The sequence below is a fragment of the Batrachochytrium dendrobatidis genome, assembly GCF_000203795.2.
Source record: "Batrachochytrium dendrobatidis JAM81 unplaced genomic scaffold BATDEscaffold_12, whole genome shotgun sequence".
In the NCBI taxonomy this organism is placed as follows: Eukaryota; Fungi; Chytridiomycota; class Chytridiomycetes; order Rhizophydiales; genus Batrachochytrium; species Batrachochytrium dendrobatidis.
Window position 1 is genome coordinate 317,315 of NW_006281110.1, and position 27,427 is coordinate 344,741.

A 27,427-nucleotide genomic window follows, 5' to 3' on the forward strand; every position below is an offset into this window, starting at 1 on the left:
TTATTTTTTGAATCTGTAGTTTTAGTCCAAGTTCAACAGTAACAGTGTAAGCATCGCGGTTATTACTTTTGACTTCCAGTAGGCCACAGCCCAAGTGACTTTGCAATTGCTACGCTTTGGCACTCAATTGACATCCCCTTGTTTCTATCCTGCTTATCCTATTATTTTGGCAACGTTTGCTTGCATTGCTCTTTCCTTTCCACCTGTGCATTTATTTTGGGCGGTAACCACTCTGGCTTGCAACTGCATACAACTATTGATTTGTGCAGTAGTTAATCCTCTCGAGTCCATCAGACAACAATCGTCTTGTGCGGTTTCATACCAGTCACGTCCAGTCTAGAAACTATTTGAATCCAGTCTGGTTTCAACTCTTGTCTGTAAGCAGTCCTATTCTTGTCCTTGCAGTTTCCTACCGAAAACCGTTGTTACTGGAGTCGTGCGTGTGTAGTCTCGGCTATATCTAATTATTATAATCAGACTGGTTTCCATCATGCAGCCTTCACTATTTCCCTCTCCTCCACAAAACCCTTCGCCGCCTTATCTACTGCACGAACAGACTGGTGCCGAATACGCTGTTCGGCAACAGTCGCTTCCTGTAGCGACTCTGCCTGGCTTTATTTTCAGTCATCCTTCCACAACACCCGTTCAGCAGCAGATGGTCATGCCATCTGCAGAACAGCAGTCCAACGACCTTCAGCAACCGCTACTTCCTTTAAAGGACGAACTCAATCTGCAACTGCATCCTCAATCTGAAAGTCCTCAGCTTCCTAATCCAACTTTAGGCTTCAATCCAAACATGCGTCCTGTTGTCAATACATCCGCTCAGCAATTACCTCACACTAGTAATCCTCACTGGCACTACTTGCAACCTTCCTTTGATCCACTTTCTACTGCACTTGGTACTATAGATAATGATGTACATTCCTTGTACGGTTTAGATACAAACAGTACGTATGGTCAGATTAGCAACTTTTTAATGGGCGACACTTCAATGGATCCCGATGCTACTTCCCATGTGCCTACTCAGCATAATGCGGTTCCTCCCGCCGCTGCTCTTCTTGCTGACGAGTGTCCTAGTCCTAAACTAGGTCTCTCTCCAAGTATCTCGGCTTTGGATTCGTTTGGTGCACGTCCGCCATCTTCATGGAATAGGGGCCAACCACAACCTTCTGCATACCAAGCAGATCTATTTGGTAGCAATCTATCAGTTCAGGTAATTATTACTGGATCTATATGTCGTTTGTTGTTCTCTTGTGAATCCATCCTTGGGTTTGATCTGCATTGGCTTCAAATTAAGCCGAATGGGTATATGATGTTGGATTGATGCAGGAGCATACAAGGAATATGCTGGGAGAATGCTGTTGTATGCATCTAAAGATGTAGATCTATTTTCTTTTGCTCAAACATTTAGATCAACCATGTGCACATCACCTCTGGTTGTCTATTATCAGTCTAGAGTAAATTTATTCTTTATTTCAATCCAGATCGGACACATTTGTCATGCTTGTAGGATTCTAGCTATATAAACGGACATGTATATGATGTATGCTTGACTGGCCATAATTCAAACATTCCATGTGGCAATGCATTGAGCTCAGTGGTTGTTTAATGCTAAAACGGACAAGTTACGGCAAGGGTGGGATGCATTCAGCTTCATTTTGTTGCAGATGAAGAATTTGGAAATGATTACTACACTGCACCCATACTGTCCGTGATTGCTCGAGTAAGCTTTCCACTATGCTGGCTCTGGTTTTTGCAACATTCGTGGCTAGTCTAGTAACCGCGTCCACTGAGATGCGCATTGTAACTGACATTCTATTCTTATTCCAATCCTATTAGAGTGAATTGTAACTAACTTTTCAACATCACCTTTTAATGTTGCCGTTTCTCGGATTGTAATCTAATTCTTCAACTAAATCGGACCGATTTTAATGGCGGCAACTCCCTACAAACCTGACTCAATTTTCGGTCTATTTACTCTACGGCATTGCCTATCCGCTTGCTGCACAATGACTTTTGGGGACTCGCCCTGTATTCATTTAAATCACTTTATTACCAATCTACCCTGTGTTTGTTTTCCCATTTGGTCGTCCTTTATATTGCTGCTCCCTTATGATGCCCTCCCTTTTAATCATGGTCCGTTTGCTCTTGACTGATTATTTATATACTGTCCCTTGCTTTGCAATTGTTGTGTTCACATATTCCTTTCCAGTCAAATCACATCCAGCCTGCGCTTAACCCTCATTTAACACGAGTAATGGCCGCTAATCAGGCATTTTCATTTGTACCAATGACCGCATCCTCGCTTCTTCAAGAGCCTATTCAAACATCCAACCAACTCATGAATAACTATGCCATGCAGTTCCACTCGTCAAACCCATCCAGCATGACTATTAATCCACCTTACACCTCCAACACTCCTGCAGCAGCGGCAGCATTAAGACCGTCTTCACAACGATCACATACTGAAGTCAATACTTCTGGAGTTTTATCCATGATGAATGCTGATTCTTCCAGATCACAGTCCATGGCTCCGCTTCCTCAAGGAATGGTTTCGTCCGCTTCACACATGCAACTTCAACTACCGGATGATCATCAGTTAAATGACCAGCAGAGTCTAGAGCCTCTACCTCAACGTCCAGAGTCACCAGTTACAACAACTCAGCGTAATTTGGAAGAGCTAGAGCTTGAGGATGTCAATGGTGTTGTTTTGAAATGTCCCCAGTGTGATAAAGAGTTTAGCAAGCCATATTCTCTCAAATCACATATGGTTGTACATAGTGGTGTCAAGCCTCATGCTTGTGACGAGTGTGGACACTCGTTTGCTCGCCGTCATGATCTGCTGCGACATTATCGAACATTGCATAATAGTAGCCGTCCGTTCAAGTGTCAGCATTGCTCAATGAGCTTTGTCAAGGAAGACATTCTTCAACGACACATGGAGTCTCGACATGTTGTAAAACAGTATGTTGCATCCTCTCATGCTCCATCCACTGAGGCTACTGATCCTAGCAGCCCTGACAGTAATAGACCCGATGGTCATGCTTTGATTCATGCTGGGGGACCGGGCCGACTTGCATCGGATGACACTGTTGGTACGAAAAAGCGAAAAACATCGGTTGCTCGCAGACGGTCACGGAATATGCAGGCTCCATTGGTGCACTCTATAGACAGTGGAAATACTTGTGAACAGGTGATAGAAGCTATTGAGGTGTCTGCCAGTCCCTCATCCAGCAACCTTAATATAGAATGTGGTGTTGTGTACAACTCAACACTGCTGCCACAGCTTCCCGCTGGTTCCATGTTGAAGGCGGAAGGAGGATACTCTGCTTCGTCTCAGGCAAATGCTTCTCAGGTTTCTGCTGAGCTACAGTCTCTGCAGGCTCATCAGCACCGAGTGATTCAGCAGATGCAGTATCAAAAACAACAGCAACAATTTCAGATACCAATGTCTGGATCGTTACCTCCTTATCCAGTTGCATCTCCACAGCATCAACAGTTTCAGCAGATGCAACATATACAGCAACAGCTTCGGCAGCAACAAATGCAGCAACACACTTATCCAATGCAGTTTCAGCTTACTAATGGATTGTCTGCCCACTCACTGGCAGATGGGCAAGCGCATCCTCATCATAACCTTCCCCTCAACTCTCACCAGCAGGCACAAAACCTTTATCAGCAACCACGTCCACATTCACAATCCATGCAACTGCCAATTCAGTCGCATTCACAACCTTTTGACTTTTCTCCAAATAGCCTCACACCAAATACCTTTACTGGTATGAATCCTACACCTTCATCCATAGCTCCTTTGGCTTCCTCTCATATTCATGCATCTCGTATCGATCCAACACCATCCCCCGTCTCTCTGGATATCACGGGCATATACGACGATTTCTCAATGTGGCAATGAGTGTGTACTTGGGTATTGAAGCTGAAGGAATACATCAGGTTACTGTTGGTTGGATAGTGGGTAAAATTGAAGATTTAAAAGTTTGGCGCATGGCAGATCTGGTGCTATCGATCAGTCATGAGTGTTGTTGCTCTTTCCTGAACTTGGTTTTGCAATTTTCGGTAGATATAATGGATCTAATTCGTTCTTGATCACTCACATCATCTAATACTACTTTTAGCGATTACATTTTATTCCCATTTCATTAACTGCATTTTGTTTTTCCTGCATACCAAAATATTCCATCCATCCCTCCGAACTTGTTCTCTTTTCCACCAGCCTCTATTCTTTCCTTTTTAATATTAAAGGCCGATTTACAACTTTATTAAAATCATTGCAAATTAGAGCTTAAATGCATTAGATCAAGGTTGTGTCACTGCAGCCTCGAGTTTAGATATTGAAGTGTGCTTTTCGATACATTCGAGTGTGGGGTCAGTCGTTTGCTCAGGCAAAACGAGACCATGTTCTTGGTCATCACGTAAATTCAATACCTTGCACATTTCAGTATGTAGTGTCTTGGTATCGTATTCATAGTGTATGCCTTTACGTTCAGCACTCGACACTGCATCCAAAATTAGCATACACATATCCAAAGAAAGGTACTCGGGTGCCACATGCACCAATTGAGTGTATAGCTTCAACAGGGGTGTGATCTGACCATGTACGCATAAAATATGTACAAGGGTAGTAACCATTTCAAGCGAAGGTAGAGTTTCTCCGTAATGGCTTAGCAAAAATTCAACCACGCTCACTAATCTTTCCACCCATACCTGTGTAGAAACGACTGAATGGGTCGAGCATGGCGTGTCATGTTTCTGTGCCTTTTCTTTTTCCAGACAAAAAAAGTCGGAGCGTGATCGCAGATCCATCAACTCCAATCGCCTCTCAATCACTGAGCAATACCCCTGTAGTATACCCTCTATCACGTTCATACAAGGTACTTGTTTCTCCATAGCATAATATGTGTAGACATCGTGCAGATCAAACACAGCAATAGGATACTTTAGCATTGATCGAGTGTAAACCCTAACTAGAAGCTTGCGGACGTGCATCCCTGTTGTACCATGCCTTCGCCGAATCTCGGCTACCACTCCCGTAATAGACTTGATAGGCGAGTCATGATCCAAATGGTACTCGAGCAAAGTGGTATAGAATTGCAATGGATAGTCAAGGCGTAGCGTTTTTGCCAATGCTTGAAACTCACATACAAGTTTCTCGTCTTCCAAAGCTGAAAACGCTGAAACTAACATTATTGCCATTTCAGGTACCAAATGAAGTTGATCTCTCTCAATATCTCGGTACACTCGCTCTATGCACTTGGTAGCTTTGAAACGAATTAAAGCCGTCACGACAAGGGTGTAAACTGGCTGGCGTCGTGAAACCGGCCATGAACCATCCTGAATTAATCTGTTGTAGGCAAACATCAATAGACCTAAGGAGCTGTTGGGTGCAGTGGCATAAACTCGTACCATTCCTTCCAACATTAAATAGGTTTTTTTCATATTCTGCTGATAAAATTCTTGCAAAATATAGTGTGCTAGCATACAGTCTTTGGCAGCCTCTATCAGGAGAATATGGTAAAAAATATAGGGACTGGGTGGTACGCGATGTGATTTTATGCGATCGTAGATACTGCGTAATCCAACACTGTCATTCAGTTGTGCATAGTGTTGAATAAATATTTGATAGCTCGAAGGATTTGGTACAAGATCTGTGCTCGATTCCAATTCGTCTAGCATCTTCAATGCAGCATTCTCGTTCTTTGAGTTGATGAGCAAGCGCATCATGTTATTGTATGTATCAGTATCTTTTCGAGTGTTTTCACGACACATTGTGTAAAAAATCTGCATGGCTTTTTCGGTATCTCCAATTTTTCGGTATGCCAACATCATTGCGTTGCATAGCTTGGTATCAGTCTCGATGACATTGTTTTCTGCATCCAAAAGCAGAGATCTGACACTTGTGCGTGTATTGTCGACGAATTCCAGTATGAGCATGGCAAAGGCCGTGGAGGATGGGACAAGTGCGTTGGCTCGCATCACAGTGTACAATTTAAACGCACGATTCCATTTTCCAATATCTAGCCAAGCGCAAATCAGTACACTATACGACCTGGGCTTTAATACTGGAGCAAGATCCATCAATGCACGATGCAGAGTTTCTGCCCATCTTTTCTGTTTACACGTAGCGCATACACGAATCATGAGTACATTAAATAATTCGAGCGAGTCGGCATCAGTATACATGTTCATCACCCGATCAAACAGTGACATGTACGTATCAAATAAGTTTGGATTGGTCATGTACTTGAAGGAATTGATATGCATCCGTAATCCATATGAATTGTTGGGCATCATAATTAGCTCATTGAGTATTTGAATCATGTCATCATCGCCTAAAACCACTTTATCTATTTTGGAAATCAAATGATTCCACGTTTCACTAGAAATGGGGATTCGAGCCTGGTTTAATTGTTTTGCCAAATCAATTAGATCTTTACCAGTTTCAACAGCACGCGATATCAACTCGATCATCGTCTGCTGAATACTGTCCGTGTACTCGATGGAAAAGATCTTTCCCATTGCCCCGAATGAGTCAATCAAGAAGGTGCATCGCTCAGAAAATCTTACTGTATGGAAATTTTCAAGAAAAAAAATCATGCGTGGAATAGCAGTCTTGTTCATGTAAACAATATCTTGATGTGTTAATGGCTGAGCAATCATATCTTTAAAAGTAATAACGAAACGATCGAAATCGTATTGTTGACGAGATTCAAGATATTTTTGAAACTGCAGCATTTCTGGACTGCTCGGAATGTCAAAAGCTAGTGATTCTGGATTTGATTTTACTATTAATATATGAATTATAAATGAGTGTTTTGCAATCTATGAGATGGACCGGTTGAAGTCGGTATCAGATCAAACACCAATGCAAAGCATGTCCTTACATGTTGATGGCAGTTCAGATGCATCAAGAAAACAAATATCCGGTTTAACTTTGGTACAAGAAATCACCTCTTCTTCATCCTCCTCATCATCATAATCAACGATTCTGTTGGATGGTTTAGTAAAGGCTGGTGCAAATATGCTGGAATGATAGGAAGACACAGTACGATATGCATAGAGTCGACATGTCTTGTGATTCAATGCTATCCAGGAATTAATTATATTATTAGTAGTGGTCAATGAAGTAGCTGCAATGGATGATCGAATGGCCGTTGATAGTGTTTTTGGATATATGTACGCTCGATGAATTGGCATTTTACTGAGATTTGAAAACTAAAATGACAGTTTTATTCACATAAAACGAAATATTTATTTTGCAGTAATTATCACTATTTTGTAATAAATTGGCTAAATATTGAAAGTTTTCATGTCAATTATCAGGAAACTAGTCAATTCAAAACAGTGTTTTTCAGTAAACTGTCATTGCATGAGATTGGTTTATTATATTTGGCACTTTTAATGCTCCGTTTTACATCAATATGGCCGTGAAAATCACGAATCGATAGTTTCAGGATTCAAATCTTTACATCTTCATTGTGGTGTCGGCTTGCACCACTACGTATTCAGACACAAGCGTATACTTTTTACCATCAGTACTTGAATTGGAACCATCACAGTCATTTTCACATACAAAAATGTAGACCGATCCATAGTCCATTCCCAGTCCAAGTTTTGCATAAAGTTCTTTGGATGTTTCATTAGAACCATGAGTAGTATTGACAACTGACTGATGGGTATCTACAGAAAGTATGCTAAGAATATTTGGCATGAGTTGACACTCAAAAACTCGGTTGCCTCCACATTTCTCGCATAAAGGGATGTGATTAGATGAGATCTGCGATTGTACTGTATCCATCTGGTACCACAATGGAGATCCTTTAAACTCGTATCTAGTACGCACATGAGTTTCCATTAAAATTTCAGTTTTTAAAAATGTTAAACTATTTAAATTCAATTGATCCTACACGACATGCCATTTACCTGATGCATTGCTCTGGAGCCATGGCTACTGTGCGTTGAAATCGTTTAAATAACTTATCCACTCCCAGACCCATAGATTCGTATTGCTCACCAGCCCATTCGTCCAAAGCAGAACTATGACTGCTTTCATCCCGTGCAGGGTTTTTTTTCGATAAAAGATCAGACTTTTGGTTGGTAAAACGAGCCAAACATGCAGCGTCAGAGGGGTTTGTGCTTTGGTATTCCTGTAGTAGACGCAGTTCATGATCAAACAATTCAGACTGATTCGGCTCTGTATCAAACTCTAATGAAAAGGCAGGAAAGGCAGCATCTTGCATAGATTGTGGAATTGGACAATATGGCGTGATTGAATCTGTATGCTCCATAGTCATATCAAGTACATTCGCATCTACAATTGGAGATTGATGTGATGAATGTGGTTTGATGTAGTTTTCGTTTCGTAGTTTGAGTAGAGCCAGCATATCTACCAATACTGATTCTTTCTGTGAGTTGAATAGGTTTGAATCTGATTTTGTGGTTGAAATGGACTCGAAGGCTGGCGTCGTAACAGTAGCTACTGGATCTGGTTCATTCTCATCATCCCATTGATTTATGGAGTCCGATCCAAAATTAAATGAAGACTTGTGAGTTGATGGTATAGCTGGAATTTCTTTTTTAAAAGTATCTTGTTTTAATGCAAGATTGGCTACAGGTGCAGCCGGCCTAATGCACCGAAATACTTTCCAGCTAGAGTGCATAAATTAAAGTTTAGCATCGCCAACATTTGACTCGAATTTAATCCACAACAGTATATACCTAGATGAATTTGAAGAGCAATGCACATTGTTACAACCAAAGATGTAAAGAAAGCGATCGTAATGTGAGGTTGATTTTGCCCAAAGTTGTGCAATGAGAAGCAAAGGGTGATGATTTGGACAAACAAGAAATGAAAAAAGCTCAGGATTCGATAGTAGAGACGGAAGAACAGGAATACCGCCGATTTTGTCCAAGTAAGGATCGGTATCGGCATGAATTCCAGTCAATGGATCATGACAGGCATACGCTAGTTGCGGAGCCATAAAAAACCCAAAAAGAAAGCACTGACAAAAGTGATGTAAATGTCACGGGGTTTCACGTGTTACTGCATTCACTATTTGACAAACATCGAGTTGCACTCATCGCAACAAACAGCAAGATGAGCAGCAATGAGCATGAAGGTGAATTGGCGATTGCTGCTGACAGACTCGGCAGAGGTTTTTGTTTGATGAAAATCAGCTATTTTGTTGTTGTTTTCCATGCTAACTATTCATCATTGATGCTGACATTAGATCTGGATGCTGAGATTAGAGCTGCACAAGAAAGACGTAAGAACCAGCAATTGAAGTCCCGTCGCTCTGCTACAAACGATGCTTTATATGATTCGGATATATACGGCACAAATCCTGATGCTGATGCTTATCTGGATTCTCTTCCCATGGGCGACCTTGCCGATGATGACGTTGATTCAATGGCTAATGCAGGACAAAAAAAGCTGTCTTCATACACTGCACCAAAGGAAGCGTATGCAGATGTTCTTGGTGCTGAGTCAGATACCGTCGATCCTCTGATGGCTGGTGTTCAATCCCGCCGTATTATTGATAGAGAGGACAAGTATAGAGCACAAAGACTTAATCGGCAATTATCGCCTGAACGAGTAGATGCATTTGCTGCTACCTCAAAAACTGCACCTACTTCCATTGCTGATACCAGCAATGGCTCTGGAACTGGATCTTCTCGCTCTTATGTTGAAGTCATGCGTGACAACGAGCTTGATCGAGAGCGTGAACAGACACTGCGCAAGATCCATGAAAAACAAAAGGAAGAGTCCGAGATGCGCACTCGTCTTGCCGCAGATGCTGCATCTAAAGATCAATCTATGGATACTACTGTTCATTCCAGTAAGGATGAATCCACTCGGCCTGAACCACGGCGTCGCAGAAGATGGGATCAACCTACTCCCGTTACTTCAAGTTCAGAATGGGAGGACGATGAAAAATCTAAAGATGCAATGAGCGGAACCACTGCTGCATCCGTGTCTTCTCAGCGATGGGATGAAACTCCCGTCGCGGCTTCTAATGACTCGACTGTAGCTGTGCCTCGTAAGCGCAATCGCTGGGATGAAACTCCTGTTAATGCTTCGACAGGTGAATCAACTACTTCAAACTTTGATGCGACTCCCACTGCTGATAAACGATCTAGATGGGATCAAACTCCGGTTAATTCGACTCAATTTGGTGCTACTCCTGTTGGAAATAGTGGTATGATGACACCAACTGCCAGTCAGGTGTTTGTACCCATGACTCCCGAAGCAATGAATTCCATGCGTTGGGAAAAAGAAATCGAGCAACGCAACAGATACTTGACAGATGAGGACATTGATGCCATTTTGCCTACTGAAGGGTATGTGGTTTTGGATGTTCCAGTATCATATGTTCCTATTCGAACTCCCGCTAGAAAACTCATGGCTACTCCAACCCCCATGGCAGGATCTGGAGGTTTTATGATGCAGGAAGAAGACAACTCGCTTCGCAATGAGTTGCCTCCTGAAATTCCTGGTATGGTCGGTCTTCAATTCTTCAAGGCAGAGGATATGCAGCATTTTGCAAAATTGCTGGACAAAAAGGACGATTCTGAATTATCTAGCGAGGAAGTCAAAGAGCGCCGTATCATGCGACTTTTGCTCAAAATCAAAAATGGTACTCCACCAATCCGTAAAGCATCTCTTCGCCAAATTACAGACAAGGCTCGCGAGTTTGGTGCAGGTCCTCTGTTTAATCAAATTTTACCTCTGCTCATGTCACCATCACTTGAAGATCAAGAGCGCCATTTGCTTGTCAAAGTTATTGATCGTGTGCTATACAAACTTGATGATTTGGTTCGACCCTATGTGCACAAGATTCTTGTGGTGATTGAACCTTTGCTGATTGACGAAGATTACTATGCACGTGTAGAAGGTCGCGAAATCATTAGTAACATGAGCAAGGCTGCTGGTCTTGCTACCATGATTGCTACAATGCGACCCGATATCGATCATGTGGATGAATATGTTCGTAATACCACTGCTCGTGCATTTTCAGTTGTGGCATCTGCATTGGGAATACATGCTCTTCTTCCCTTTCTCAAAGCCGTCTGTCACTCAAAAAAGTCATGGCAGGCACGACATACTGGCACAAAAATTGTTCAGCAAATTGCCATTCTTCTTGGCTGTGCCATTCTTCCACATCTGCGCAATCTGGTAGAAGCTATTGGTCGTGGGCTGGAAGATGAACAGCAAAAAGTCAAAACAATTGCAGCGTTGGCCATTGCAGCTCTGGCTGAGGCTGCAACTCCATATGGTATTGAATCTTTTGACTCTGTGATCCAACCTCTTTGGGATGGTGTAAAAAAACATAGAGGAAAGGGTCGCGCAGCGTTCTTGAAGGCCATTGGATACATTATTCCTCTGATGGATGAACGCTATGCTAACGAGTACACCAAAGGAATTGTACCAACACTTATTGCCGAGTTTTCTTCTCCAGATGAAGAGATGAAAAAGATTGTACTCAAGGTTGTCAAGCAATGTGTTGGAACAGATGGTGTGGATCCAGCATATATCAAAACAGAAATTCTACCAGAATTTTTCCGAAATTTCTGGGTACGTCGCATGGCGCTGGATCGACGCAATTACAAGCAGCTGGTGGAAACAACGGTTGAGATTGCTCAAAAGGTTGGCGTGACTGAAATTATTGGACATATTGTTGAAGGGCTCAAGGACGAATCAGAGGCGTATCGTAAGATGGTGATGGAAACTATTGACAGTGTGGTACAAACTCTTGGCACAGCTGACATTGACGACCGACTTGAGGAAGTGCTGATTGATGGTATCCTGTATGCGTTTCAAGAGCAAACTATGGAGGATGTCGTCATGCTGAATGGGTTTGGCACTGTAGTCAATTCACTCGGTCTACGTGTAAAGCCATATCTTCCCCAGATCTGTTCTACTGTATTGTGGAGGCTGAACAACAAGAGCGCCAAAGTGCGACAGCAGGCTGCTGATTTGATCTCACGTATTGCAATTGTAATGCGTACTTGTGGAGAGGAGAAATTGATGGGCCAGCTTGGTGTTGTTTTGTACGAGTATTTGGGTGAAGAGTATCCCGAAGTATTGGGCTCCATACTCAAAGCACTCAAATCCATTGTTAATGTGATTGGTATGAGCAGCATGACACCCCCAATCAAAGATTTATTGCCTCGACTGACTCCTATTCTCAAAAACCGACATGAAAAGGTGCAGGAAAACTGCATCGATCTTGTTGGTCGTATTGCTGACCGTGGTGCCGAATTCGTATCTGCTCGTGAGTGGATGCGAATCTGTTTTGAGCTTCTTGATATGCTCAAGGCACATAAAAAGGGTATTCGCCGAGCTACCGTCAACACATTTGGATACATTGCTAAAGCCATTGGCCCCCAAGACGTGCTAGCCACCTTGCTTAACAATCTTAAAGTGCAAGAGCGACAGAATCGTGTGTGTACCACTGTAGCAATAGCGATTGTAGCGGAAACATGTGCGCCATTCACGGTCTTACCAGCTTTAATGAACGAATATCGACTGCCAGAGCTCAATGTGCAAAATGGTGTTCTTAAATCCATGTCGTTCTTGTTTGAATATATTGGCGAGATGGGCAAAGACTATATATACGCTGTGACACCACTTTTAGAAGACGCATTGATGGATCGCGATTTGGTGCATCGCCAAACAGCATGCGCTACTGTCAAACACATCAGTCTGGGTGTTGCTGGTCTTGGATGTGAAGATGCACTGATTCATTTGCTCAATCTGGTTTGGCCCAATATTTTCGAGGTGATTACTATTTATAATGCATTGGTTTGCCACTTTAACACATACACTTGGTTACTGATTTTGTTTATTTGATTTGTAGACTTCACCGCATGTTATCAATGCTGTCATGGATGCGATTGATGGCTTACGCGTGGCTCTTGGACCAGGCATTTTACTGCACTACACACTTCAAGGAATGTTCCACCCAGCACGGCGTGTTCGTGAAATCTATTGGAAAATCTACAATTCACTGTATATTGGCTCACAAGATGCATTGATTCCCATGTATCCACGTATTGATGACGATAAGCGAAATAAGTACGAACGTCGCGAAATGGACTATGTACTTTGAGACTGTTGTTGAACTGGGTACAAAATAAAAATTTAAACTTATTTCGTGCTGCATCGTTGTATCTTTTTAGTCTCCTTGTTCCAATCAAATTGAATTGATATCATCAATCACTATTGCATCGTTTATTTCAATGAAATCCTAGTGCGCGAATACAGCTGTGGAATGTGGATAAAATCTAATATGAACCTGACTGATCCATGCAGCTGATCATCAAAAAATAATAATATTTCAACAGCAGCCGAGAAACCGATCTCGCATGTTGGTAGCTATAATTCAAACTATCTGGTTGCTTCGAATAAATGTAGAAACTATTCGGCACATTATAAATAAAAGATTTTATTATTTCCAAGTTACAACCCAACCTTGTATTCAACAGTTTCAAACACTGGATTTTCCCAGTCGGCATTTGGATTATTGACTCCATCTAATCCAAAGCAAATGACTTTTTCTGGTCCTGGATAGTTCCAAACAACCTCTTCGCTTACTTGGCCTGCAACCCAAGCAGGCTCATGCGTCCATCCAAGCCACATCATGCGATTCCACCATTTCAAATCAAGCGATCGTCCTCCGAATTCATTTAGACCCATTTTCAGAGAAATACGCTTGCGCCTAGCGTTTGCTGTGCCGTCTAGATCCATATACTTTGGATTGTTGCCAAGATTCTGACCTATTTGAATAAGTTCAAATCGCTTTGCACGAACCGATGCATGCAACCACAAATCATAAACAACTCGGACCTGCGGTACCATCAACACCTTGCCTAGCATCAAGCAATATTAAAAATCACCAGTTAGTCTTGATCACCCATGCCTATTAGAGTAATGTTGGAGGGTGCGTGTACTTTTTTTCAAAATGGTTCATCTTACCAAATCCATTTGTCCAGAAATCTTTGGCCAGGAGCTGACATTCAGATGCCGAGCATTCTCCCTGATCCACATCACTTCTTCGAAACCGCACATTGTGTTTATAAAATGGATCGCTATTCAAGACCGTCATGCCATTCCAGCACGAGAACGCCTAGTTTCAATGAATACATGTTAGTCCACTTGGCTATTCTCGATTGTTTCAAACCATGCTTTATTTACCGAGATGGGAAGTCCGAGTTCATAACGTGATCGCGAAGCTGGATCATATGCAAACGATCCTTGATAGAAATACTCTCGTACCATGTTTCCGCTCAAGGTTCGTGCTACCCATGTATCATAAAACTTGTCGGGTCGTATCCAGTAGTCAAAACCACATGTCATATCAGCTTGTTGAACGTGAGTTTGATACATGAGTTCGAGAGTGTCATCCAAGCAATGAAACACTGAATACATTACAATTCACGAGCGAATGAGGATCAGTCGGTATAGCGTTCATATCAATCCAATAAAAACAGCCCAGTCAAGCAGTATTTACCATCATTTATAAAAATAACATGGTTATAGTATAATTTCTGAGTAAACATGGGTTCTAGAGCACGATTGCGGTATTCAGCCAACACTTCGATCCGATTCATATGTTCATAGTCTGATTTTTCATCTGATAGAATAATGGACGATGGAATATTCAAGTGATCAAGAAGGGTTTGAAACAACTGCAACAGTTTTTTTGTCTAATTACAATAAATGAATATCAACACGCATGTTGCTCTGTCGATACAAAAACTGAATCTAATTTAATACTTGCCTGGTCTGTTGAGCCATTTTCAAAAATAGAAATAAAAATGCGATCCGGCCCAAGAAAATCTGCCAATTTCAACAGCTCTCGAAAAATAGTTGGCAACACCTAATTCAAGCAACATGACATACTCTTGATAAGCAAAGACTCGACCATGGCAGACTATCTGAGACCATTAAATACCTTTTGACTATTATGAAAATTGAGTGCTACAAAGTATCGTTGATGGTCTACAAAATAACTTCCAGTCGAGTTATTTGGAGCATTGGTAGGGTGTCGTGACTGATATGAAGCAGAAGGAAGCAACATATTATAACGATGGTTTAAAAACAATGCAATGGAGTCGGGAGTGCTGTCACAGACGGCAGATTCCAGTTTTTTGACATTAAGGATTTGTCGTGCGTCAGATGCCAATGCAGCAAGAATGCTATCCATGTAGGTTGCTTGCTGAGTAGCATTCATGGACTGAAAAGGAGTGGAATGACTAGCAATGCTGTTGTTTACTGATGCACTTTCCAATCCATGAATTTCTCTGAAAGTGAGTTGTTCAACAGCAGATACGTAGTGTTCGCCTGTTCCAAGATTATCTTCATTGTAAATAAAAGGCAATATAAACTGGAAAAGACCAACCCAGAGCACAAGAACTAAAAGAATACTGCTGGCTGTAGCAACCTGAATGGCTTTTAAGCCCCGATTGCAGCATCGGATTTGTTTGGGTTGCGTTGGCTTGGCTGCTTTAGATGAATTCATCAAGCAAAGCTGGGCAACGTTTTTTAACTCTCGTCAAATGTTCGAGCTCATCGTTTTGTAGGCGCAGATTGGATTCTTGTGAAATGCAACGTGTTGTTCTTTAACCTCAAACACCCGCATAATCAAAATATTATTCAAATCAAAAAAATACAATCAAATCTGGATTCATTCAGTAGTAAATTTAACCAGTGCCAAAGCCAGGTTGTAGCGTTAGTGATGAGCCAGATGAAAAAGATACATCGAATGTTCCAGATACTTTAAAAGGTAAAATAGTAGAAAAATGGTCAGAATGTCAAATTATAAAAATAGTTGCCAGTAAAGACAAATCTAAAGTCGAGATAGCATACCAGAAACAAGTGAGTCGGAAAGTAAAAAGAATACGAAAGTAAATCCAATCAAGAAAGGAAGTTTCTAGAAATTGAACGGTACAATGAAAATAAACTAGGTCTGTAAAGAGCCACACAGGACAGTTGTGTCACAGAAACCATCTGCAAGACCACTGTTATGAAACCACGGGCATTTCACATGCTTCTTTCACAAGTAAAACATCAACATGCAAGCCATAGTACCGTACAAGGAAAAGTATTCAATATAGTACTTTGCTGCTTTTGTCATGGCAGGTTTACTTGTATAGGCGTGGCTGGATTCATACTGTCGGTCACTTGTATGATGTGATCTTTTCCTTCATAGGGATCTTGGGCATCACCCATCATGCCATTCTTGAAATTGGAATCTCCTTTTCGAATTTTGGTAAAATCATAAACGGTAAACTTTTCCTCCATAATACGCATATCTTTTGCAACAGACGTTTCTGGCTCTCCATTTTCAAGATGCTTCTTCTTCTTTTTGCGTGGTTTTGCCTTGAGCGGCCGATCTTCAAGTAGTAGTTCCTCCAACTCGTGCGTTGCATCAAAATTGGCTCGTTTTGACTAAAAAACGTATAGATGAGCATCACCGACATGTATACATCTTGACATGTGCAAATAAAACCTACATCAGGAACAAACGGCGCAGGATAGGTTTTGGTTTCAACTTGTTCCCAGTTGAGGATGCTGAAAAAAGGATGTTGGCGCAATTTTTCCATTCCTCCTGCATCTTTTGTTCCCATTCTTTGGCGGATATCACGACATACAAATTGCCGAATAGCATCTATTAGATCCGGATTCAGACAATCGCCATGTGAGCTAAATGCCAAATCTTCGTGCATGATGGCATATGTAAGGCCTTCATTTGTCTTTGCTCGAAAGGGACGCTACCAATAATGTATTGCAGTTAGTAAATATACAAAGTCAAAAGGACCAGTCATGTTGACTATATAAAAGAATACCTTTCCAATTGCCAACTCAAATATAATTACACCCAAACTCCACCAGTCCACACTTGAAAAATAACCCTTTTTGCTAAGCACCTCGGGAGCTATGATCAAAATTCAGTTGGTCGTAGTATTAGTAAAAACATGGCAGTACTCTACAAGGTGCTTGGCGTAGTCACCGATATCAACAAGCGATGATTCCAAACCTTCAACATACCCATATATGCCATGCTTCCAGCAACAGCTGTCAATGGCTTATCGTCTCTAAATCTTACGGCAATATTAAAGTCTGTCAAATGTGCATGGCCAGTCTCATTGAGAAGAACTATGATCAAGTATGTACGCACACATTAGCAATGAGTCTACAGGACACGATTTATGTGGAATACAAACGCGATGGGTCTAGAAGCTCTACTTACTGTTATCAGGCTTCAAATCTCTGAACAATATTTTTACTATGAAGGTATGCCAAACCACAAGCGATTTCTGCAGTATAAAGTCGAATCATGTCTTCTTTAAATACACCCATACGATCCAAGTGGAAGCGAAGATCACCGCCCAACATCAAATCAATCACCATAAACAAGTTTTCATCGTCCTGAAAGGCATATCGCATATTGCTTTGTGTATAGCAAAGAGTCAACTTATGCATAGCACAAAGGGATAGTTTGACAAACATCTAGTTACCAAATAAAGTTGCTTTCGATTTCCTCTAAAAGCCGACGTTCTTGAATGATATTTTCAACAGCTCGCATCTGAATGCATTTTGCCTTGTCGATATACTTTAACGCATAAATATTTTTTGAACCCTTGTGTTGTACTACTCGGACCTAAAAACCAACATCAAGGACAAACAAATGTTGAGAACAAGGATTTAATATGACATTAGACAGTTATTAAAAGATATGAGCCAAGTACCTTTCCAAAAGCACCTTTTCCTACAGAGCGAAGTAGATTAAAATGCTGCAGTTCGACTATTGTTATATAGTTGATGTCAATGAGATTTGATGAATAGAAAAGACAAGTTTAATATGCGATGAGCCAGATGACAAGGTTTAGAATATCAAGACATAACAAGTGAATGCAGTAGAGTTTTTTTGATTTACACAACACATTGAAGTGATGGACCAAGTACGAAGTCAAGCAGTTTGAAACAAGGAATATTTGAGAAGAGCACAAAAGAGTTGACAAGAATTGAGTGAAATATGCAGAAGCTCGACAACATGACAAGCTACAAGGGCTTGTAGATGTCAATAGAAGAGAACATGCAGATGGATTCGAGCACGATGTAAGAGCAGACGAATGGTATTAAATCATGTAGTGAATATGAATCAGCACGAAGGATGCGATTGAAACGAGACAGTTTGATAAAACGTGAATGCAAGCAGCTTGTGATGATCCAATGCAAGACTATAGTTGAGCATAGCAGTAACACATATCTAGAGTTGATATAAAACAAGGTCAACACACCTTCAGCATTCAGATCAAAGCGCTCTTCTTTACAACAAATGATGCCCATATTGCTATGAAAGAGTCAAGAATGTAAAACAAGACTCTAACAGAAAATGGAGTCAATCCTGTGAGTAAGAAGAATAGGATATTCTATTGAATAGCAACAGAAGAAATGTGTTTGGGAAAGTCGCGTATTGAAAGAATTTCTAGAAATCATGAAAAGTGAAATGTAGAGCGAGATGAATAAGGAATGAAATGGGGTGGAGATTGGATTGCAGTATGTGGCACTGGGGCCACTCTAAAAATGAGTTTTTAAGAATCAACAAGAGAATTTTGTAAAAATTAAAAAGTTGACAAGAAATGGGTCGTCCGTTTGTGTTGGATTGGGTTACGTCGGTTTACGATTCTTTAGACTCGCATAGCGAGTCTGTATTACCAACTGGTTCCCAACAAGGTTCCCGAGAGGGAACCCAACCAGGTTTTCAACAAGGTTTTCAACAAGGTTCCCAACTGGGTTTTCAAGAGGGATCCCAAGAGGGATCCCAAAGTTTTCAACAAGGATCCCTATCGGGATCCGAATCCTTTCCTACTCACATCTGGTCTGACAACTCCAACCATCCCATCTACTCACCTCCTCCTCATAATCTAACTTCCATTCGTCATCTCTTATCTGAAACTCGAAATCTCACCGTGGTCGACTTTAAAATGTATATTCATCTATTACTCGGTCGCATGACCATGTCTGCTAAAGAAGCCATCACTGAATTATTATGGTCAACTCTATCCCCACATCAACAACAGTTGTTTGCATTGCCTTACTTTGGAAATCGTTGGTCTGATGATGAAATCTTACAAGGTTTGCAATCACCTTGGTTATCCAGAACTCAACAAATGCATTCTAATCGCGAATTGGCTCGAGTGGCTGCTACATCTCGTCGAGGCTTGGATCCCACTTCTCATGATTCGACTGCTTTAAATTCACAACCTGCTCGTTCTTTTTCTGGCTCTGTCACTTCCTTCTTGAGAGGTAAGTCTTTTTTTATTAGTCTTTTATCCACTAGAAATCTCATCTCAATATTATAGACGTGTCCATATCTGATAGACCTCCTCCGCGTCCATATGTACAAGTACCAACTTTCAGCTCTGCTGAATCTACAGTTCGTCATGCTGCTATGCGTAATGTGTCCCCAACTTCCCCATCACGCTCTGCACCAGCTACCAACACTACCAGTCAAAACATATCGACCTTCCTCTCTCCATCTGATCCCCCCTTTTTACCTTTTAATCGTCTAGATATAGGTAGATCACGTTCCATGGCTCTTGAAGATCAAGTCTTTGCTGTGTTGATCGAAGCCATTGTTCGCGCTGAACGCGCTGATAGAGCAAATGCTACCACCTCAACTGCAAATCCTTCCACTCTTGCCAGATTGCCTTCTGCTACTTCTCCCTCTACCCAACCAAGAGAAACTGACCCTTTGAATTCACTCTCTGTATATGGTATGCAACATCCAAGACTACCCTCTGCAACTCCCCCCATCACTCCCGTTGCCGGTCTGATCCCTGGTCAGATTCTACCTACTGCCATACCCTCACTGTCTTCACTGGTTCCAAGAGTATTACAGGATACTTCCATCGTAATACGTCCATTAACTCGTACCCCTTTGACTGCACCCTTGGCTTCTGCCTCATCAACCTCTCCCATCGCATCAAATAGATCGACCGATGTGGATTCATCTGAAATTATCAGGCTATAACCTGTCTTGGTGTATTGATTTTAAAATTCCTTTCGCATATAATTTGATGTTCTTGTTCTTGGTTTATTCTCAATCTTTTAATAAACAGCACTCGATCAAAAAACGTGTTTTTTGAGAGCAAAGGTAGAAAAAGCAGATTGGAACAGTTAGTTTAGGACAAGTAAAAAAAACGAGAACATGACAAACTCAGCGAAAGCAGGTGAGACCAGGTGTTCAAGTGAACCATCTAGATCGACTAGTACAGCAAGAGCACCATCAAGTCATTCTAAATGCTTCCACATCGCTTAACATGCTTTAAGCTAAAAGCCCCTTGGCTCGACGCTGAGTATCCATACATTCCACAAGGAATGCAAAATCACTGGCAACTTCCATGTATCGTGCATAGCGACCAGAAACTCCAAAATGTCCCGCTCCCATCGTGCAGTGAAGCAGAATCTGAGTCTTGCCGCGGCATACATCAAGCGCACGCATCTTGGCTACCCATTTCGCTGGCTCCCAGTATGCAACACGAGGATCATTCAATCCTGCTTTAACCAGTATATTCGGGAACTGCTTGTCAGAAGGAATGTTGTCATAGGGTGAATAAGAACGCATATACTCAAAGTATTCCTTGTCGTTAGGGTTACCCCACTCCTCATACTCATTGATCGTCAACGGAATCGTAGGATCCATCATGGTATTGATGACATCAACAAAAGGAACACCTGCAATCACAACATGCGCAATGTCTGGCTTCATATTCACCACTGCCCCCATCAACAATCCTCCAGCAGAACGCCCTTCAATCGACATGAGCTCGTGCTGAGTGTACTGAAGTTTAACCAGTTCTTGGCTGCATGCAATAAAATCTGTAAACGTATTTCGCTTGCTCTTGAATTTACCCGTCTCGTACCATGCCTTGCCGCAAGAACCACCACCGCGGATATGAGCAATCGCATAGACATAGCCACGGTCAAGAATCGGGAATTGAATAGCACTGTATGCAGTAGGAATCGAAATACCATAACTACCATATCCATACAAATGCAAAGGGTTGGTACCATCCTTTTTGAACAGGTCCTTGCGGTACATGATCGATACAGGAATAGTTTCGGGTGTAGGAGTGTTAAAAGGCGCTTCTGTCTTGGTAGTCTCAGGAATAGGAACATAGATACGCTCAAGAGTGTACAACGAAGAATCAAATTCACCAGGAACCTTGACTTCCTTGAGCTGGGTGCTTGTACCAGTCGCCATATCAAACTCCCATACTTGGCTAGGAATAAGCGGGGTAGATATTTCGTATCTAACAGTGTTGGATTTTGTATTTTGATGGGACAATGAGTGCAAGTTTGCAGTATACAAGGCATGCTCAATAGCAATGGGGTCCAGTTTTCCTGTCAGTTTTCCGTTGGCAATAGGTGTAACAATGATCTTCTCAAAGCCGCCCACAATGGCTCGAATGACCAAGTAATCCTTAAACAATAACACATCTTGGATGTTACGGAAAGGATCATAAGGCGTCAGTTCAGTCCATGCAGATGCATCTGTGTTACTCTCGTGGCAGACCATTAGCGTGTTGTTGAGACACTTTCCACCCATATTCGTCATGATAACAAAATATTCCCCATGATCGGCAATAATGTACTTGTGTTTGTTCACTCTAGGCATAAAAGTCTTTAGCGCAGACCCCTCCTTGGTAAGATCGATGTAGCTTACTTCAGAAGTCACTCCAGAAACAGCATAGATAAACAGGTAACGCGTAGTTTTGGATATGCCAACATTAAACTTGGAATCGGGTTCGTGGAACACCAAGCGAGGGATTTTGGACGCAGCACCGACCGTAAATGCTACAACATTGGCACTGAAAATCGCGTTTTCAAGCAATAACAATCAGCAATCATGAAAATGCATCTATACAAAGATGAGCTTGAGATATAAAGATACTTACGCTCGATCGATATCATCCAGAGTTGTCAAATAAACAGTCTTGCTATCATTGGCCCACTCAATGGAAGAACCAAACTTTCCTTCAAGAGTTTCAGACGTGAGAGCCTTTCCGGTCTCGAGATCCTTGAAGAAAATAGTATAGTGCTCACTGCCAGTAGTGTCAAGTGCATAGGCAAGGGTCTGTGATAACCAAATAAATACTGTTAGATCATTACGGCAAGCGCTTCAAATCAGACAACGCTTCCAATACAGAGCACTGTATTTCTGATATATACAATTAGAAAGTATATGGTGATTACCTTGTGATCAGGGCTTACGGAAACATCACCCATAAACTGATATTCAAATTCAAGTTTGTTCTGGTCAAGATAAACCTCTTCGACAGCATCAGCAGTATCCTTCTTACGCAAAAAGATACGATACTGCTGGCCTTGAACAACTTGACTATAATAGCTATAGGGTGCTTTGTAAACAGGAACAGAGGAATCATTTTCGTTGATCTTGGCAATCATCTCTTTGTACAGAGTCTCACTCAAAGATTTGGTTTTATCGTAATGGAAAGCTTTAGAGTAAGCGTTTTCAGCCTCTAAATACTCAATAATTTCTGGTTTCTTGTTTTTGGGAGACTGGTCTTTAAGCCAGTGATAATCATCGCTATATTTAACTCCATGATATTCATGCTAATCATTGGATAGTTTAATTATAAAATGAGATGGTCAATTGATAAATATCTAAATACATGTCGCTGCTACACATCAAATACTTGAAAGCAAATTAAATTAATATACCTGAATTGGAATCTTTTTTGCAACTGGAGGTTTTAATGCATCCAAAGTGGCAGCAGCTTTTGAACTTGCTAATGCAGGTTCTACGCCAGTCTCAGCAGCTGCAGATACAACAGTTTCGGTTGATTCTTTTTTCATACCAGGGATTGCAACACCAATAGCTGCCGCTGCAGCAGTCGCAGTTGCAGCTGCTGCAACACCAAGTCCAGCAATAACAGATTTATTTTCACCTTCGGGTTTAGCTCCCATGCCTGGAATCTTGACATATGCAACAGCAGCCTTGATAGATTCGACTGTCTTTTCTGGAGCTGCAATTATATCGGCAACAATAGATTTGCTTTCACCTTCAGGCTTGGTTTCCATGCCTGGAATCTTAACATCTGCAACAGCAGCCTTGATAGATTCGACTGTCTTTTCTGGAGCTGCAATTATATCGGCAACAATAGATTTGCTTTCGCCTTCAGGCTTGGCTCCCATACCTGGAATCTTGACATCTGCAACAGCAGCCTTGATAGATTCGACTGTCTTTTCTGGAGCTGCAATTATATCGGCAACAATAGATTTGCTTTCACCTTCAGGCTTGGCTTCCATACCTGGAATCTTGACATCTGCAACAGCAGCCTTGATAGATTCGACTGCCTTTTCTGGAGCTGCAATTATATCGGTAACAATAGATTTACTTTCGCCTTCAGGCTTGGCTTCCATGCCTGGAATCTTGACATCTGCAACAGCAGCCTTGATAGATTCGACTGTCTTTTCTGGAGCTGCCATTATATCGGCAACAATAGATTTGCTTTCACCTTCGGGTTTAGCTCCCATACCAACAGCTGCCGCTGCAGCAGTCGCAGTTGCAGCAGCTGCAACACCAAGTCCAGCAATAACAGATTTATTTTCGCCTTCAGGCTTGGTTTCCATACCTGGAATCTTGACATCTGCAACAGCAGCCTTGATAGATTCGACTGTCTTTTCTGGAGCTGCAATTATATCGGCAACAATAGATTTGCTTTCGCCTTCAGGCTTGGCTTCCATACCTGGAATCTTGACATCTGCAACAGCAGCCTTGATAGATTCGACTGCTTTTTCTGGAGCTGCCATTATATCGGCAACAATAGATTTGCTTTCACCTTCGGGTTTAGCTCCCATACCAACAGCTGCCGCTGCAGCAGTCGCAGTTGCAGCTGCTGCAACACCAAGTCCAGCAATAACAGATTTATTTTCGCCTTCAGGCTTGGTTTCCATACCTGGAATCTTGACATCTGCAACAGCAGCCTTGATAGATTCGACTGTCTTTTCTGGAGCTGCAATTATATCGGCAACAATAGATTTGCTTTCACCTTCGGGTTTAGCTCCCATACCTGGAATCTTGACATCTGCAACAGCAGCCTTGATAGATTCGACTGCCTTTTCTGGAGCTGCAATTATATCGGCAACAATAGATTTGCTTTCGCCTTCAGGCTTGGTTTCCATGCCTGGAATCTTAACATCTGCAACAGCAGCCTTGATAGATTCGACTGCAGCAGCCGGGGTAGCAGTAGCGGAATCCAGCACGGCAGATGTGGAGTCAACAGCGCAAGAAACATCACCAGTTTTTGGAGCAGTATCAGCATCCAATGCAACAGTGGGTAATGAGTGGTTACTGGGGTGAGCAGGAGCAACTACAGAGGCGGCAAGAGCAGTAGTTGGTGATGTAGGGCCATCTCGATGTTTTTTACCGAAAACGGTCTTGACTTTGCTAAGGAAGCTCTTCATTCGAGTAGAGAAAAGAAGAGAAGGACGGATAGCAACAGTGGTGGACTGTAGAGGATTAAGCAAGTGCGTACAGTAGATACGATTTGAATGCAAATGAGTGCGATAGATCCAACGAGGGCGGAGATTAGAAAATAAAAACCCCGACGATGGCAACTTGAAACAAACCCACAATGTATAAGGCGGAGCTACAAAAGATAAAGAATTCAGATAACGAATAACTGACGAGTTTCTTGTAGAATAAAAGAAATCAGGAAAGAAAATGTTGGAGTAGAGATTCCAGATAGCCAAACCCGGAAAACTCGTAAATTTGATCGACGTTTGAATCTGAGATTTGCAAGATTGTTGAGCGAGATCTGCAAGATTACAAGCCATTGTGTCCGTAGTGTGTGGCAGGGTTTTAGAGTTGAATGTTCATCTAAGCGTCTGGTTTATTTTGAGATCTTGGCAAGTCCATCTCATGTCACATCCGTTACCAATGAATCGCTCTTAAACTCTAGTTTGATCTTACTGTAAGACTTTATACTGAATCATTTATTACATGTCCGATCTATACTGTGATCTAGAAACCATTGCAAGTGGTGAGGATGTAGTAGACTCGAGTTGTGATCGAGAATGTGATGGTTGGAGTGGAGTGGATATACAAGTGCGACTGGATCCAGTCTTGAAAGCCTCGGCTACTCCTTGACGAGCACTGTAGAATGCTGCAATGTCATCCTGCAATCCGTCTCTATTACAATGCTGCTCATCCCTTAATGATTGCTTGTGACGCTCTTGTAGTAGAGACACATACTCACTGTTACCTTGCTCACCCAATACATGGCTGGGTTGCATTGACCTTTTGTATTGCACATCATGTTCTGGATCTCTCAATCGAAAGCTTTGCTTTCCCGCATGTCGAGCTGCTGTTCCGTTGCATTCATCAAGTGCTAAAGTGGACAATGGCAATGTCGAGATGCTGTTGTCTTGGTTAGACTGACGGCTTGAATTTCTAGATTGCTCTGGTCTTTCAAGGCTCATCGCTTGACGTTCTAGTGAATAAATCGACTGTCGATCTATAGGCGTGTTTCTTGAACGACTCGAGTCTCTGTTTAGCTTGTCTGTATATTCTACTGGTGAATACGATTGCGTTAATAAATGGTTTTGAAAACTCCATGCTGATTTAGACGGCACATCCACCAAAGAGTGTCCGGATTTGAGTTGCTGAATCTGTCCTTGTGGTCGACTCTGTGTGTTGTCTGGAATTAAAATAGTCGAGGTGGACATGGATGAAGGAGGTCGATCTGCATTAGTCTTTTGCTGTTCTGATGATAAAACTTGATGCAACTTTCTATTTTCGTTGGTTTGAAATGGTCTATTTTCAGCGTGTAATGGATGGGATGGACTGTGCTTGGATTTGGCTTCCACAGCATAATCTGCCGCATCTGTCAACGATGCTCTCATTAGAGATTGTCTTGCAAGAGCTCCTGCAGCAGGGGCTGTCATGGGTCCATCATTTTGAAACATACTGGAATTAACACTTTTAGACTCGCTCATACTTGCTGGAGAATCCTGTTTTAAGCTAAATGAAGTCCTTGCACTAAAGTATACATTGATATACCAATGCTCAAAATCACGAGTCAAGCGATGGCGAGCTTGTTCTAAAAGATGCTGAAGATGTTCAATCTCCAATTTGAGATCCTTTAATTGTTGATAAGCTTGCTTGTACTTTTTTATATTTTCAGATAAAAGTATACGCAGTGTATCTGCATCTCCATTGATTGGATTCTCCAGTTGCTCCTTCATTGATTCTACAAGAAACTTTTAATACCTCTCACAAAAATTCAAACTAGATAGGCTCAATCCATTACATTTATACTTACTAATGTTCGTTCGCAATGTATTGGCATGCTCTCCAAGAGATTTTGCTTCTGCATATTTCTCTTTTAAAACTGATTTTTGTCCATCAATCCACTCACTAGCTGGGTATTCGCGTCGAAAAATCTCAAACGCATTTGCCTTTTCTGTCGATAAACTTGGAATACTGGATGCTAGATCTGGATTCGAGTTCATCAGTTTACTCATGGATTGTACTAATGTATTCAAATTGATTCAAAATGTAAAAAACAAAACATGGTTAAACAAATGCAATTCTATATTTTTAAACAATGTCAGGGTTAAAAGCATAAATGTACCTGTAGTGGTTGGCTTTGGAGTTCCTAGACATTCCAAAGTAGTATCTGTGCTGGATTGGTTCTGGATGGTTTTTTCCTTTATTGATGGCGTACTACCACACTTTTCCAATTGTGCCTTGAGTTGAGCAATCATTCCCACAAGAATATCTAAACACAATGCATTATTAACGTCAAGCGCACATCGATATCAGTGCATTACATTTTGCATGGAAAAATAAATTTAGTTGAAAATTACTATACTTACTAATCTCATTGTCGCGATGTGCTACTAAAACTTTTAGTTTTTCAAACTGCTGGATCTGCTCGGCATTGAGTCCTTGATCATTTATTGTCATATCCTTTAAATTCATTTCTGAAATTTCATTTCTAGTAGCAGAAGATACATCCAAGACTGAATTGTTTAAAGTGGAAGATTGGTTTGTCCCTTTGATGTATGATTTCAAAATATTGAATGCATGCTGAATTTTTCGGAAATCTGTCATGATAATTGTTGCATCTGTAGAGTTGTTGGCAAGAAAATCGTCTACAGTTTGCTTTACCCTGAATGCATGCACGTTAACATGGGTAAATGTTGTCTTTGCATTATCAGTCAAGTAAACGAAATTAAAAATGTACCCACCTTTCTAACTCGTAGGATGGAAGCGTTTCGCCATCATCTAATCCAGTTTCACCACGCGCAATTGCCAACTCGGCTTTCAATCGTGCAATTTCTTGCCTTAGCCGCTGTATTACTAACTGA

The 27,427-nt window shown here is 41.5% G+C and overlaps 9 protein-coding genes across 9 annotated transcripts; 4 read left to right on the top strand and 5 right to left on the bottom strand.

Annotated features, from left to right (window-relative positions):
* Positions 1 to 171: 171 nt before the first annotated feature.
* Positions 172 to 2,312, top strand: BATDEDRAFT_35850 (uncharacterized protein; the record flags this gene model as incomplete). Its single annotated transcript, XM_006681390.1, has 2 exons — positions 172 to 1,213; positions 2,213 to 2,312. Coding segments are annotated over exons 1-2 (822 nt in total), but the record flags the coding sequence as incomplete, so codon positions are not given.
* Positions 2,258 to 3,913, top strand: BATDEDRAFT_27152 (uncharacterized protein; the record flags this gene model as incomplete). The annotated part of the gene is made up of 1 exon (XM_006681327.1): positions 2,258 to 3,913. The coding sequence occupies one exon, from the start codon at positions 2,258 to 2,260 to the stop codon at positions 3,911 to 3,913; it is 1,656 nt and encodes a 551-aa protein (XP_006681390.1).
* A 401-nt stretch (positions 3,914 to 4,314) lies between these two features.
* BATDEDRAFT_27153 (uncharacterized protein) lies at positions 4,315 to 7,212 on the bottom strand (the record flags this gene model as incomplete). Its single annotated transcript, XM_006681328.1, has 2 exons — positions 4,315 to 6,800; positions 6,900 to 7,212. 2 exons carry the CDS (start codon positions 7,210 to 7,212, stop codon positions 4,315 to 4,317), a joined length of 2,799 nt encoding a protein of 932 aa, XP_006681391.1.
* Positions 7,213 to 7,480: 268 nt separating this feature from the next.
* BATDEDRAFT_27154 (uncharacterized protein) lies at positions 7,481 to 8,996 on the bottom strand (the record flags this gene model as incomplete). The annotated part of the gene is made up of 3 exons (XM_006681329.1): positions 7,481 to 7,847; positions 7,939 to 8,664; positions 8,734 to 8,996. 3 exons carry the CDS (start codon positions 8,994 to 8,996, stop codon positions 7,481 to 7,483), a joined length of 1,356 nt encoding a protein of 451 aa, XP_006681392.1.
* A 236-nt stretch (positions 8,997 to 9,232) lies between these two features.
* Positions 9,233 to 13,127, top strand: BATDEDRAFT_13627 (U2 snRNP complex subunit HSH155; the record flags this gene model as incomplete). The annotated part of the gene is made up of 3 exons (XM_006681272.1): positions 9,233 to 9,797; positions 9,933 to 12,796; positions 12,876 to 13,127. The coding sequence occupies 3 exons, from the start codon at positions 9,233 to 9,235 to the stop codon at positions 13,125 to 13,127; spliced, it is 3,681 nt and encodes a 1,226-aa protein (XP_006681335.1).
* A 350-nt stretch (positions 13,128 to 13,477) lies between these two features.
* BATDEDRAFT_91210 (uncharacterized protein) lies at positions 13,478 to 15,539 on the bottom strand (the record flags this gene model as incomplete). The annotated part of the gene is made up of 5 exons (XM_006681475.1): positions 13,478 to 13,887; positions 13,994 to 14,144; positions 14,213 to 14,436; positions 14,529 to 14,724; positions 14,973 to 15,539. The coding sequence occupies 5 exons, from the start codon at positions 15,537 to 15,539 to the stop codon at positions 13,478 to 13,480; spliced, it is 1,548 nt and encodes a 515-aa protein (XP_006681538.1).
* Positions 15,540 to 15,688: 149 nt separating this feature from the next.
* BATDEDRAFT_91105 (uncharacterized protein) lies at positions 15,689 to 18,449 on the bottom strand. Its single transcript, XM_006681476.1, has 9 exons — positions 18,322 to 18,449; positions 17,770 to 17,825; positions 17,539 to 17,681; positions 17,429 to 17,471; positions 17,271 to 17,337; positions 17,069 to 17,176; positions 16,867 to 16,955; positions 16,534 to 16,791; positions 15,689 to 16,468 (listed from the first exon to the last, which is right to left on the bottom strand). The coding sequence occupies exons 1-9, from the start codon at positions 18,368 to 18,370 to the stop codon at positions 16,151 to 16,153; spliced, it is 1,131 nt and encodes a 376-aa protein (XP_006681539.1). The 5' UTR covers positions 18,371 to 18,449; the 3' UTR covers positions 15,689 to 16,150.
* Positions 18,450 to 18,663: 214 nt separating this feature from the next.
* BATDEDRAFT_91289 (uncharacterized protein) lies at positions 18,664 to 20,057 on the top strand (the record flags this gene model as incomplete). The annotated part of the gene is made up of 2 exons (XM_006681434.1): positions 18,664 to 19,330; positions 19,387 to 20,057. 2 exons carry the CDS (start codon positions 18,664 to 18,666, stop codon positions 20,055 to 20,057), a joined length of 1,338 nt encoding a protein of 445 aa, XP_006681497.1.
* A 38-nt stretch (positions 20,058 to 20,095) lies between these two features.
* Positions 20,096 to 24,749, bottom strand: BATDEDRAFT_20557 (uncharacterized protein). The gene is made up of 5 exons (XM_006681290.1): positions 24,082 to 24,749; positions 22,772 to 22,977; positions 22,283 to 22,663; positions 21,985 to 22,163; positions 20,096 to 21,897 (listed from the first exon to the last, which is right to left on the bottom strand). Exons 1-5 carry the CDS (start codon positions 24,515 to 24,517, stop codon positions 20,352 to 20,354), a joined length of 2,748 nt encoding a protein of 915 aa, XP_006681353.1. The 5' UTR covers positions 24,518 to 24,749; the 3' UTR covers positions 20,096 to 20,351.
* Positions 24,750 to 27,427: the final 2,678 nt, after the last annotated feature.